At 45.0% G+C, this 13,842-nt stretch overlaps 1 protein-coding gene across 4 annotated transcripts in view; it reads right to left on the bottom strand.

The window, feature by feature from the left end:
- tjp2a (tight junction protein 2a (zona occludens 2)) overlaps nucleotides 1-13,842 on the bottom strand; it is a 148,447-nt gene that overhangs the window by 24,839 nt on the left and 109,766 nt on the right. For all 4 annotated transcript variants that reach the window (XM_078213954.1, XM_078213953.1, XM_078213955.1 and 1 more), the window contains exons 8-10: nucleotides 9,854-9,965; nucleotides 8,792-8,919; nucleotides 5,842-5,926 (exon numbers count right to left, since the gene is read on the bottom strand). In XM_078213954.1, the coding sequence (XP_078070080.1) occupies nucleotides 5,842-5,926; nucleotides 8,792-8,919; nucleotides 9,854-9,965 (325 nt within the window). The remainder of the gene's footprint in view (nucleotides 1-5,841; nucleotides 5,927-8,791; nucleotides 8,920-9,853; nucleotides 9,966-13,842) is intronic.

Here is a 13,842-nt window from a genome sequence, read left to right as displayed (position 1 = left end):
TAAATCTCCACGCAACCCAATATGCCTCCAAAAACACCAGTGCTTCTCGTGTTTGTCCAGATTTAAATGTTAAAGAAAAGAAAGTGAATATATCTTTATTCCATGTACTCAAACCTAAAAATAAAGCCCGGATTTCGTACCAGAAAAACTCCATAATCTTTTTCTGTTCAACGTGTTTTCCGACCTGCTTGATATAGTCTTCCATGTTGACAATGCTGTCAAACATGTTTTTGCCGTTAGTGCTGGAGAGGTCCCAAGGTTGAGAGGGGTGGGGGAAGATAGCAGATGTAGTTGGGGCAGCATGGTGGTACAGTGGTTAGCACTGCTGTCTCACAGCGCCAGGACCTGGGTTCAAATTACAGCCCTGGGTCACTGTCTGTGTGGAGTTTGCACATTCTCCCAGTGTCTGCGTGGGTTTCCTCTGGGTGTTCCGGTTTCCTCCCACAGTCCAAAGATGTGCGGGTTAGGTGGATTGGCCGTGCTAAATTGCCCCCTAGTGTCCCAAGATGTCTAGGTTAGATGGATTAGCCATGGGAAACGTGCGAGGTTACAGCCTGGGTAAGAGTGGGTGCAGACTTGGTGGGCCGAATGGCCTCCTTCTGCACTGTAAAGATTCTATGATATCTCATTGGCTGGGGGAAACAGGCAGGCGGGCATTCGACAAAAGGGTAATTGGCCTCCTTGGTTGTTTGCAGAATTGGTCAGTTCCATTGAGCACTGCATGGCAGCGCCCACCTCAAGTGCAAGGTTTCATGGTGGTCTCTGCTGAATCCACAACCTCTCGTGGGCATGTGAAAAAGCATCTGGTTGGCGTGTATCGCCCTGCTCCTCCTCATTCTCTTCATTAAACACAGCCATAAATGGTTTGAACTCAGCATGCTTGAAGCAGTTTGCAATTGCAACTTCCTTCACCATTTTCCCTGCCTCTTGTGACACTTTAGGCTGTCACTGTGCATCGGAGGTAGAGAGAGAGAATGTTTGTGTGAGGGAAGCCAAACCAAGCAAGCTACTTTGTCCCAAATGAGGTCAAGCTTTGAGTGTTGTGGGGCCTCAACATTGTGATCTGAAGAGGTCCTTGCCTCCCAACTCATCCAAGCAAGCGGAGAGCTTTCCACCACAGTCCTGACTTGTGCTTTGTAGATTATGGATGGGCTTTGGGAAATCAGGTGGTGAATTACTCTCCACAGGATTCCAAGTCTCTGACCTGCTCTGATAGTCAGAGTATTTATATGGCTGGCCCAATTCAGTTTCTGGTCAATGGTAACCCCCAATGCCATTGAATGTCAAGGGGCAATGGTTAGATTCTCTTATGGGAATGGTTTATAGCCTGGCACATATGTGGCATGAATGTTACTTGCCACTTGTCAGCCCAAGTCTAGATATTTTCCAGATCTTGCTGAATTGGGACATAGAACATAGAACATAGAACATTACAGCGCAGAACAGGCCCTTCGGCCCACGATGTTGCACCGACCAGTTAAAAAAAAAAACTGTGACCCTCCAACCTAAACCAATTTCTTTTCGTCCATGACTGCTTCAGTATCTGAGGAGCATGACATGGACTGCTTCAGTATCTGAGGAGTTGTGAATGATGCTGAACATTGTGCAAAGAACTCAGGGTCAAATAAATAAATGAAAATAAGGCAGTGGCATAGTGGTATTGTCACTGGATTAGTATACCAGAGACCCAGGGTAATGCCCTGGGGACCCAGGTTCAAATCCCATCAAGGCAAAGGGTGAAATTTGAACTGAATAAAAAAATTATCATGAAACCAGTCGATTGTGAACAAACCTTTAGGGAAGGAAATCTGTCACCCTTACCTAGTCTGGCCTACATGCAACTCCAGATCCACAGCTATACTATTGACTCTTAAAAGCCCCTTTAAGAGCAATTAGGTATGGGCAATAAATGCCCATACCCCTAGAAAGAAAAAAAATCTTCAGAATCAAAGAATTGTTAAGGCACAGAAGGAGATCATTTGACCCATCATTGCCAGACCTGCTCCCAGAACGAGCGGTTCTCCTCCCTCCAGGATTACTCTAAACTTGCTGAAAATAAAGACTGATCTCCAAAATACTGGTGAGAGGAACACCCAGAAAAATAAATCAGAGGGGTATTTAAAAAAAAATTATTTTAAAAAATTGTGTTGATTTAGTGAAAATCAAATTGTACATGGGTGGGTACAAAAGATTATTGACTGACTATTGAGAATCATCCAATCAGCCAAGAGAGACTCTGTTCTGTCATGAGGACAGGGCTCTTCACTGATGGACAGGTGAGGTGACCAGTGGGGCTGTTTGAGACAGGAAGTCATGTGACAAAACCTCCAGGAATGTCCAGAGTTGGCAAGTCTCTCAGCAAAACAAACAAACACAGATTGGCCACAATTGACGTACCCAAGATACAAACCAACACGATAGCAAGACCTTGACAACAGTGCATTTAAGCCAAAATATATCTATCTTCACAAGTTATGTTGCAGTTGGACTAAAAACAGGATATGCCTCACATTACAGCACCAGGCAACTTGTATCTGCAGAAGCTGGAGGGAAACATTCCCCTGAAGGCACATTCAATGTAAACATCATTAAAATGGGTCCAAGCTCTTGTATTCCACAACACAAAATTCTAAAAAGGTTTTTACATGTTTAGAATAAGTGAAAACTATCCTCACCCTGCTGCCTGAAGATTTAAATTCTATTATTTTGGCAGATGCCTTCTGAGCTTTGATTTTCTTATAAAGCGAGTCAACTTTTAAAATCACACCCCTTTTTAATGATAAAGACTTCCATAGAATCCCTACAGTGCAGAAGGTGGCCATTCGGCCCTACACTACTCTCTGGAAGAGCATCTTATCTAGGCCTATCCCGTAAGCCCACACATTTAGCATAGCTAATCCACACAACCAGCACGTCTTTGGACTGTGGGAGGAAACCCCCGCAGACATGGGGAGAATGTGCAAACTCCACACAGACAGATCCCAAGGTGGGAATTAAACCCAGGTCCCTGGCGCTGTGAGGCAGCAGGGCTAACCACTATGCCACCACTGAATCTAGTCCTCAAGTTGATTGTAACTTCATATCTTTCTGGGAGAAACAACACTGAGTTTGATCCTACACATGGATGGTTATTTAAGCATAGATTTAAAAAGATGGTTAAAAGAGAGAACCATACATATAAAGAAAACAATTTTAGGGCTATGGGAAGAGGGAGGGAAAGTGGAACTAATTGGATATGTTTTCCAAAGGACCAACACAGTCATGAAGGGCTGAATAGCCTCTTCCTGTTTTGTTTCAATGATTAGTTCTGACTGCCTGTTTGGTTAGTGTCCAATACAGAAACTGACTGATGTCAGTCGCAATGCAGGTCTCTGCAGCAGAACATTAGTAAGCTGACCACGGTAGTGTTTCTAAACAGGAAAAGGATACATGCTGGAAAATGCTTGGGGAACAGCAGACAATATCTATTCTGCTGCTGCAACAAACAGATGCCTAATGTCGAAGTGGAAGCCCAACGTGCAATCAGCAATGGCCAGAGACAAACCCTAATCGGAAACAGGCAGCATGAGCAGATAACCAGGCAACAATGAGTTCATTATAGCCTCTCGCTCACAGGATGGAGCGGAAGGGGGTTTTGGAGTGATTGGTGGAAGCAATAAGGATGAGGCGGACTCCAGAGTTACACAATTCACAGTTAAAGAGGCCAGGTAACATTCTTACCCAGACAGCTACTTAATCTGGCTTCCTCCTTCCAAAACAACGTGACCAGGGCTAGTAAACATTGTATAGGACGGCACTGTGGCACAGTGGTTAGCACTGCTGCTTCACAGCGCCGGGGACCCAGTTTCGATTCTGACCTTGGGTCACTCTGGAATTTGCACGTTCTCCCCGTGTCTGTGTGGGTTTCCTCCGGGTGCTCCAGTTTCCTCCCACATTCTGAAAGACATGCTGGTCAGGTGCATTGACCCAAACAGGCACCAGACTGGCGACGAGGGGAATTTCACAGTAACTTCATTGCAGTGTTAATGTAAGCCTTACTTGTGACTAATAAATAAACCTTAACTTTAGCGATGAACTCCACGTAGACACAATGTAATAATAGACAGGCAAGCCAGGACAGGGCCCCAGTGAATCTCTAAGCTTGGAAAGATATGGCACAGAACCTAGAGCATTGAAACAGACCGTTCAATCGGATTGGTCCCTGGAGTCACACAAGACACTCCCACCCTGTCAGAATATCCTTGTGTCCTCATCTCCCGAGTGTTTTTCCAGCTTCCATTTAATTACATCTCCGTTATTCACCTCAACCATCCTTGTGGTAACAAATTCCACTCAGTCCAAGTTTTCCACGAGTTCCTGACTGGATTTATTGGTCCTAGTCTTGAACTCCCTCCTCCCACACCCCTGCCCCTTGCAAAATAGAAAGTGATTGGCTTCGCCAACTCTTACACCCTAGACACAGATCATCTAAATCTTAAAAACTTGCCCACAACATGGTGCCCTTCAAATGTAGTGAGATGTCATAGAATCCTACAGTGCAGAAGGAGGCCATTCGGCCCATTGAGTCTGCACCGACCACAATACCACCCAGGCCCCATCCCCGTAACCCCATGTATTTACCCAGCTCGGAGGCAATTTAGCATGGCCAATCCACCTAACCCGCACATCTTTGGATTGTGGGAGGAAACCAGAGCGCCCAGAGGAAACCCATGCCGACACGGGGAGAATGTGCAAACTCCACACAGACAGTGACCCAAGGCGGGAATCGAACCTGGGTCCCTGGCGCTGTGAGGCAGCAGTGCTAACCACTGTGCCACTCTAAAGATGTCCCAAGATGTGAAACAGGAGCATTGCCAAATAATGCAAAAACTTGTTTGGAGAATCACAAGGAAAAGACATGTTCAATAAATGTTGGCCAGCCAGCAATGCCCATCTCCCACGAATGAATAAAAAAGGACTTGAGGAAAGAGAGGTTGGAGAGGGGATGGTGGGAGCAAGGGTTGTTTTTTTTTGAGAAAAGAGGGGATGACCACAGGTTTGAGAGAGAAAACGGTTCACAAAATTGGCCAACAAGGGGACAAGGAGGGGTAGTTGGGTGGTGATGAACCTTCATCATCGAGATCATGGCTGATCTGCAACACAACGTCATATACCCGACTTTGCTCGTTATCCCTTAATACCTTTAACAATACCCTACTGAACTCCGATTAAAATGGAACTGACCTAGTTTCATTTACCAATCGTGTAAGAGAGAGTCCCAAACTTCTACCCGTGTGCAGACACGTTTTCTAATGTCACTCCCGAAAAGTCCGGCTTGAATCTTTAGACCAAGGTCAGAGTTTTCCTGGCCCACCCGCCACGGGAGTATCAGTGGACTGGACAGAAAATTCAGCGGACAGTGAAAAGGTCCATTGACCTCAGGCAGGAATTTCCAGCCTTGGGGTGAGCACGGCTGGAGAATCCCGCCCCTAGTCCTAAACTCACTGCGTAGCAGAGAGTTTCTCTTTATGGGCGGCACAGTGGTTAGCACTGCTGCCTCACAGCGCCAGGGACCTGGGTTCGATTCCCGGCTTGGGTGACTGTCTGTGCGGAGTCTGCACATTCTCCCCGTGTCTGCGTGGGTTTCATCCAGGTGCTCCGGTTTCCTCCCATAATCCAAAAGATGTGCTGGTTAGGTGCATTGGCCATGCTAAAATCTCCCTCGGTGTACCCGAACAGGCACAGGAGTGTGGCAACTAGGGGATTTTCACAGTAACTTCATTGCAGTGTTAATGTAAGCCTACTTGTGACTAATAAATAAACTTATCTACTCGATCAGCCCCTCTCAATATCTTGACTTACCCATAGATCTCTTCATCTTCGGGACTAGGGCGTAGAAATTTCTTAGGAGGCCTCGCTACTGGTTCCTCTACTACTTTGGAGACTGCTAAAAAAAAACAATTGGAAAAAGACAACCATTATATTTTTCAAAATACATTCACACATACTTTAATACAAGGTTATCAAAGCTTCTCTTCAAATAGTTCTCTGATGGAGATAGTCATCGACTTCAGGAAGTGTAGTGGTGGACATGCCCCTGTCTACATCAATGGGGTGAAGTAGAAAGCTTCAAGTTTTTAGGTGTCCAGATCACCAACAACCTGTCCTCGTCCCCCCATTCCAACACTAGTTAAGAAAGCCCACCAACATCTTTCTCAGAAGACTAAGGAAATTTGGCATGTCAGCTACGACTCAACGTTTACAGATGCAGCATAGAAAACATTCTTTCTGGTTGTATCACAGCTTGGTCTGGGGCTCCTGCTCTGCCCAAGACCGCAAAAACTACAAAGGGTCGTGAATGAAGCTCAGTCCATCACGCAAACCAGCCTCCCATCCATTGACTCTGTCTACATTTCCCGCTGCCTCGGAAAAGCAACCAGCAAAATTAACCGGACATTCTCTCTTCCAGCTTGTTCCGTCAGGAAAAACATACAAAAGTCTGAGGTCATGTACCAACCGACTCAAAAACAGCTTCTTCCCTACTGCCATCAGACCTTTGAATGGACCTACCTTGCCCCAAGTTGATCTTTCTCTACACACTAGCTATGACTGTAACACTACATTCTGCACGCTCCTTCACTATGAATGGTATGCTTTGTCTGTATAGCGCGCAAGAAACAATACTTTTCACTGTATGTTAATACATGTGACAATAATATATCAAATCAAAATAAAAGGTGGAAAGGAACATGGCACGGTGGAGATTAGGAATTGACGGAACATTGAGAATGAGGAAGATTCACAGGAAGTGCAGCAGCCTATTGACACACAGCAAGCAAGATCCCACATACAGCGATTGAAATTAAACGAGCACATTTATTTATATATTTTAGCTTTGTAGATTTGTTCCCAGATCACCGGGGAAAGCTCCCCATCTCCTGTGCCAGTAGTACCCGTGGGACCTTTTACATCTACCCCAGGGGAAGACAGGGTTTCAATTTAACATCTCACCTGAAAGAAAGAACCTCTGACAGTGTGGTGCTCCCTCAGTACTACACTGGGGAGATGACAACCTGGATTGTGTGCTCAGGTCTTTGGAGTGGGACTTGAACCCACAGCCTCTGGTCGCATTTGATTGCAGACAATCAAGTAAGGAGCCTGCCACAATTTTCTGGGACAGTGAGTGAATTGGTTTCACTAGCCAGAGTGTTAATGTATGCAAAAACATACACAGCAAGCACTTGTATCACTAAAGTGAACTTGACAACGTAATTACTGGACTCATACCAGTGCAACAAGCTTCTGGTTAACATCTCAAGAGCTTCTTTCTTTTAAAATTTGTAGGTCGCAGGGGATGCAAAGTTTGTTGTTTCTCTAACTATTGATCTAACTTCTTTCTGAAAGTTATTAATGAATCTGCTTCCATCATCCTTTCTGGCACATTATAGATAATAACTATATAGATTAATCTTCTCCCTCTGGTTCTTTGCCAATTATCTTCAATTGGTGTCCACTAGTTACTGATCCTCCTGTCACTGGGAAACATTTAATTAAAACCCCTTCTAATTTCACATCTCTATTAAATTCCTCTTTAATCTGATCTGCTCCAAGAACAACCACCCCAGTCTTTCCCACTCTTCTGAAACAGACCTGATGTTACGTCCAAGCAGAATTTGCAAAAAGATAGCAACATTCATAAACGAGGTACTTCACGTTCACTCTGCCTGAAGGCAGTTCCTGGACTCAGTTCAGCTGAGTAATATTCATGCCACACAAGTGCCAGGCAATGACCATCTCCACAAGAGAGAATCTAGCCATCACCCCTTGGCATTCAATTGCATTAACATAGCTGACACCCCCACTATCAACATCCTGGGGGTTACCATTGACCAGAAACTGAACTGGGCTAGCCATATAAACACTGGCTACAAGAACAGGTCAAAAGGTAGGAAGCAAGTAACTCACCTCCTGACTTCCCAAAGCCTGTCCACCATCTACAAGGCACAAGTCAGGAGTGTGATGGAATACTCCCCACTGCCTGGATGAGTGCAGCTCCAACAACACTCAAGAAGCTTTACACCATCCAAGACAAAGCAGCCCGCTTGATTGCTACACCTTCCGCAAACATTCACTTCCTCCACCACTGATAAATAGTGACAGCTGTATATGCCATCTACAAGATGCACTGCAGGAACTCACCAAGGCTCCTTAGGCAGCACCTTCCAAACCCACAGCCACTATCATCTAGGAGGAGGACACAAGCAGCAGACACGTGGGAACACCATCACCTGGAAGTTCCCTTCCAAGCCACTCATCATCCGGACTTAGAAATATTTTGCCGTTCTTTCGCTGTTGCTGGATCAAAATCCTGGAACTCCCGCTCTAACAGCACTGTGGGTGTACCTACACCTCAGGGACTGCAGCGGTTTAAGAAAGCAGCTCACCACCACCTTCTCTAGGGCAACATGTGATGATAAATGCTGGGCTAGCCAGCAATGCCCACATCCTGTAAAAATTTTTTTTTTTTTTTAAAGTGCTTTCTTGAAAGTTTTTTTGATTTGCCATTGCTTTCCACTAGCAAGGAGGCAGATCCCAAAGTTAACCTCAGCCGGAATGGGAATCGCATGTTATCCTGAATCACACCCTAGTTATCCTATCAAGTGAGCTAACCAACCTCCTGGAATCATATTCCAAAATTATAGCCAAAGACAATTGTCTGAAACCAGATATTCTCCTGGTTTTGTAGTGGCCAGTTCTCATTTAAACAACACAGCTCTCCCCAAACCAGCTGAAAGGAAGGTGATTCTCCCACCTCGGTGATCATTCTCATCCTGCTCTTCCTTCTCCGAGTCAACAGCAGCAGGTAGGTCACTCTTTGTTGCAAAGGGGGTGGGCATGGCACCCATTCTTGCCAGTCGATGGGCCGGCTCCTCTTTAGGACTGAGCAAAAAAACAGAACAAATCAAAAACCACCCACCAAATCACAAATGGGAGTTTCAGCAGCACGATGCAAAGGAGTCAACGGACACCAGCAAAGAGAGCAAGAGAGAGAGGAGAATATAAAGTGAAGAAGTAATCTGCTAAAACAGAAAATACTCAGCAGGTCAGGCAGCAATGTGTTTAGCAAGTCAATGATCAAACACGAGAGGAACAGAAAACCATGAAAGGGGAATGGACAGGGGGGGGGGGGGGGGGGGGTGGGGAAAGAGAAAACAATCCTTTTGCTTCTTTTAGAACTGGACACTAAAAAAGGGAAAGCCAGATAAACACACTCGGGAGAAATCAAAAGGATAGGTTGACAGAATGGAGATGAAGGAAGGCGGGAGGAGGCTTGTGTGAAGCATAAACACTGGCATTGAAGGGCTGAACGGCCTGTTTGTATGCTGGAAAGTCAGTGCAATGAGTCAAAGATAAAGCCAACAGTTGCAAATCAAAAGGAACAATTTAATTCCTCTCAGCAAATCAAACACTGTTAATCTGGCTTCTTTGTAATCCAGTTACTTGGCATTTTATTTTTCTACGTATCCCAGTTGCAGTTTCTTGGCAAAACATAACTGCCCACTGGTGATGAAAAAACATCACTTGTACATTTAGGAGCCAGTCTGGATAAATCTACAATTGCATTTGAATATTGGCAAGGAGACAGGAGCCAAAGCTTTTCATCTTGTATCCATTAGGACAAACAGAAGAATGCCAAATTTCAAACTATCACACTAATCTCCTGCAGTAAAAAGTGAGATAGTTTGAAATTTGGCATTCTTGTCCTGATGAGTACAAGAGGAAAAGTTTCAGCAACATTTTTCTTTCAGCAATATTTAAAAATGCCTTTTGTCTTTTTAAAAATAAAGACAGTTAACAGGGAAACAAAAACTACCTTTTCTTGTCAACAATTCTGCCAGAGGAATGCGAGGAAACATCAGAATGCGGCGATCTCCTTTCTTCTGGGGGCGGCGAATTTGAGGGGTTCGATTCAATTTCAGAGATATCTAAACCGAACACAGACAATTTTTCCTTCACATTTGGTTTGACAGTTTCAAGGCACTGCCTTAAAGACAACGTACACAATGATAAACACAAACATAAGGCTGGTTGGAGAGTGTTTGCATAATTGTCACCAGTTATTTATACATCACTGTCACCAGAGGCAACACTGCTTTGCTGATAGTATCAAGGCTCAACTCTGCCTGAGCTCTGAGGCATTGGCCAACTCGTTCTGGCCATGCTTGGCAGAGTTCGGAGCCATTCCCAACAGGACAGGACAGCAGAGTTAAAAGAAAAAAAACACTTCCGAAGGGTCTACTGAACTTCCTACTGATCTTGGAGTGGCTCTGGGTCCAGAAACCTAATCCGGAGTTTCAAATCCCACTTCCCAGTAATCCAGGTTCATTCAAAAATTACCAGCAAGTTCAGCATGGACCACTTGAGAATTCAGTCCAAAAAATGCTAATAGCCCAGCAACATTCCTCTGGTCATAGCACTGCTACATTGATCTAAAAACTAGACATCTATCTAACACTGCTGCCTCACAGCGCCAGGGACCCAGGTTCAATTCTGGCCTTGGGTGACTGTGTAGAGTTTGCACCTTCTCCACGAGTTTCCTCCGGTTTCCTTCCACAGCAGAATGAGATGCTGGTTAAGTGGACTGGCAAAAGGTATATAAAGGTTAGGAGGATTAGTGGGGCAAGATACATGGGATTTGGGGGGGGGGGGGGGGGGGGGGGGGGGGGGGGGCTGAGACCTGGATAAGTATCAGGACAGAATCGATGGGCTGAAAGAATCCCTACAGTGTAGGAGGCCAATGATAAAATACTGTGGTCACGAATAAATCCCAAAGGGAATTCAAGAGAAGTCACGTTACCCAGAGGGCGGTTAGAATGTGGAACTCCTTACAACAGGAATAGTTGAGGTGAATAGCATAGATGCACTTAAGAGGAAGCTGGATAAGCATGAGGGAGAAAGAAATAGAAGGATATGCTGATGGGACAAAGAATTACGGAGAGAGGAGGCTCCCCTGGAGCTTCAACACTGGTATGGACCTGTTGGGCCGAATGACCTGTCTCTGTGGGGAATTCTATGTAATTCCAGGTGCATAAAACATAACACTGACTAATTTGGGTCATAAATAATGGGTTTGGGGTATTGCTGTTAGACTTGATCTCAGCGTGGTTCAGCATTTAAATCTGTGCTTGTTGGGACAGGGTGAGAAAGAAAGCTCTGTCCAATAATTGGCCAGTCTATTTTCTATACGGCTTCCTGGCCAAACAGAGTTAAAAGGCAACACAATAAATCAGAGGACTTTGTGGCTGGAGTTGGTGCAGAGTAACACAGCCCATGGCAACAAGTTTAACTTGGAAAGCACTCTGTTGTGCAATGAATCGCTGCAACTGGAGCTTGCTCAAATAGCAGCAAGGACGTGAAGGCAATTTCACCTCCAGTGCTTGGTTTTGACAGAGGCAGCGGACGGCAATAAAAAAAGCAAAGTCCGAGGCCGGATTGCAAGGGAAGTAGTAAAACTAAACTGCTTTCACGCTTTGGGCATTCTGATGGTTTGAAAGCTGAATTATTGGTTCCCCTGAACCCCCACACCGTTGAAACTCTTCCATTAGAATCCCTCCAGTGGAGGAGGCCATTTGCCCCATTGAGTCTTCACCCACTCTCTGACCAAGTATCTTGCCCAGGCCCTCTTCCCTACCCTATCCCTGCAAGTCTACACATTTATCATGGCCAATCCACCCCAACCAACCTGGACACCAAAAGGATTTTTTTTTACCATTGCTATCCACTTAACCTACACATCTTTGGAGTGTGTGAGGAAACCCGAGCACCTGGAGGAAACCCATGCAGACACGGGGAGAACACGTGAACTCCACACAGACAGGAATCGAACATGGGTCCCTGGCGCTATGAGGCAGCAGTGCTAACCAGTGTGCCACTTATTACTGTCAGTTAGGGAAAGTTAGAAATATGGAGCAAGCTACAACTCTCTCCTCATAGAAACCCTACAGTGCAGAAGGAGGCCATTCGGCCCATCGAGTCTGCACCGACCACAATCCCACCCAGGCCCTACCCCCACATATTTACCCGCTAATCCCTCTCACCTACGCGTCTTAGGACTCTAAGGGGCAATTTTTAACCTGGCCAATCAACCTAACCCGCACATCTTTGGACTGTGGGAGGAAACCGGAGCACCCGGAGGAAACCCACGCAGACACGAGGAGAATGTGCAAACTCCACACAGACAGTGACCCGAGCCGGGAATCGAACCCGGTACCCTGGAGCTGTGAAGCAGCAGTGCTAACCACTGTGCTACCGTGCCGCCAATCATTCATCATCATTAGGTCATTCATCCTCTGGGGATGAATGACCTAATAGAGATCTTTTTAAAAAAAATGATGGGTTTGATAGTGTTGATGATGTAGTGATGGTTCCATTTGTGGGGGAGATCAAAGGTGGAGGCTCGCAATAGAGGATGTTCACCCACAAATCCAACAGGGAATTCAGGAGAAACTTCTTTACCCAGAATGTGAAGTCATCACCACAGGCTGTAGTGAGCGAATAACACAAGTACATTAAAGGGGAAGTGGGAGAAACACATTAATGATAGGGAAATAGAAAAGGTATGGATGAGATAAGAAAGGGGCTTGGTGGTGTGGAGCATAAACACCAACACAGAATGTAGAGCATGGAAATGTACATGCACCAACAGAAATTGCCCAAAAAAATCATGAAAGGCAAGAACGAAAATAATTTCCCCCTCTAAAAGGTCAGATGAATCCAGAACTAAAAAAGGAATATTTCTAGTTTATGTTATTGAACGTGGATTGTATTTGAATTGGTCATTTCTACAAAGACTTATTCTTAATTCCTATATTTGTCAACATGGTCATAAAAATAATAAAAAAGTTCCCACTAAGTTATTCAAAATGATTACTTTTTTCCTTTACATCACCAGAAATGCCATGTTTAGGTAAAAGCAGAACCTCCACAATACTGCTCAAAATTATATTGGAGGAAATTATTTATTTCCTCAAATTATTGGGGCAGGCACAGTGGTTAGCACTGCTGCCCCTCAGCACCAGGGGCCCAGGTTCAATTCCAGAGTCAGGTCACTGTCTGTGTGGAGTTTGCACGTTCGCCCAGTGTCTGCATGGGTTTCCTCCGGGTGCTCCGGTTTCCTCTCAGTCCAAAGATGTGCAGGTTAGGTGGTTGGCTGTGCTACATTGCTCCTTGGTGTCCACAGATGTGAAGGTTAGGTGGATTAGTCATGGGAAATGTGTAGGTTTACAGGATTAGGGCAGGGGAGAGTGCCTGGGTAAGATACTCAGTCTGAGAATCAATGTAGACTTGATGGGGCGATTGGCCTCCTGTAGGGAGTCTATGATTCCGTTCTATGTCCACAAACAATTAACCAACATCATGGCTCACTTAGATAAATAATAATGTGCAGGAACCGATGTTCCAAAACAACCAAAAATCAATTGTTGGAACCACGCCACTGAAAACAGTGAGTGTTCAGCTAATAACGGAAAAGAATGTTGGCTATTTGTCTTTGGGATAGTGTTGGGGGGGAAAACAAAGATATTTCCTGTAAAAGGTTTGAGTTAGAAAAAGGCCTCCAAAATTGCCAAGAGCTAGGAGGATACGCGACTTTAATTATCCCTCGATAGACCAGGGAGACATGGAATGTCTTTGGACCGATTTCCAATTCAGTATATTTTTATCTGGATTAAGTAGGGAAGTAGTGACCGCAATAATCTACAGGACATAAAGGAGAACAGAGAGGGGGAGATCAAAGATAGACAAAGGGTCAAAAAAAAATGCAGAGTTATAAGTTCTCACTTTGAACAGTTAGAATACACACAA

Source organism: Mustelus asterias, chromosome 6 (assembly GCF_964213995.1).
Source record: "Mustelus asterias chromosome 6, sMusAst1.hap1.1, whole genome shotgun sequence".
Taxonomy (NCBI): Eukaryota; Metazoa; Chordata; class Chondrichthyes; order Carcharhiniformes; family Triakidae; genus Mustelus; species Mustelus asterias.
This window is presented reverse-complemented; position numbering and strand designations above follow the sequence as displayed.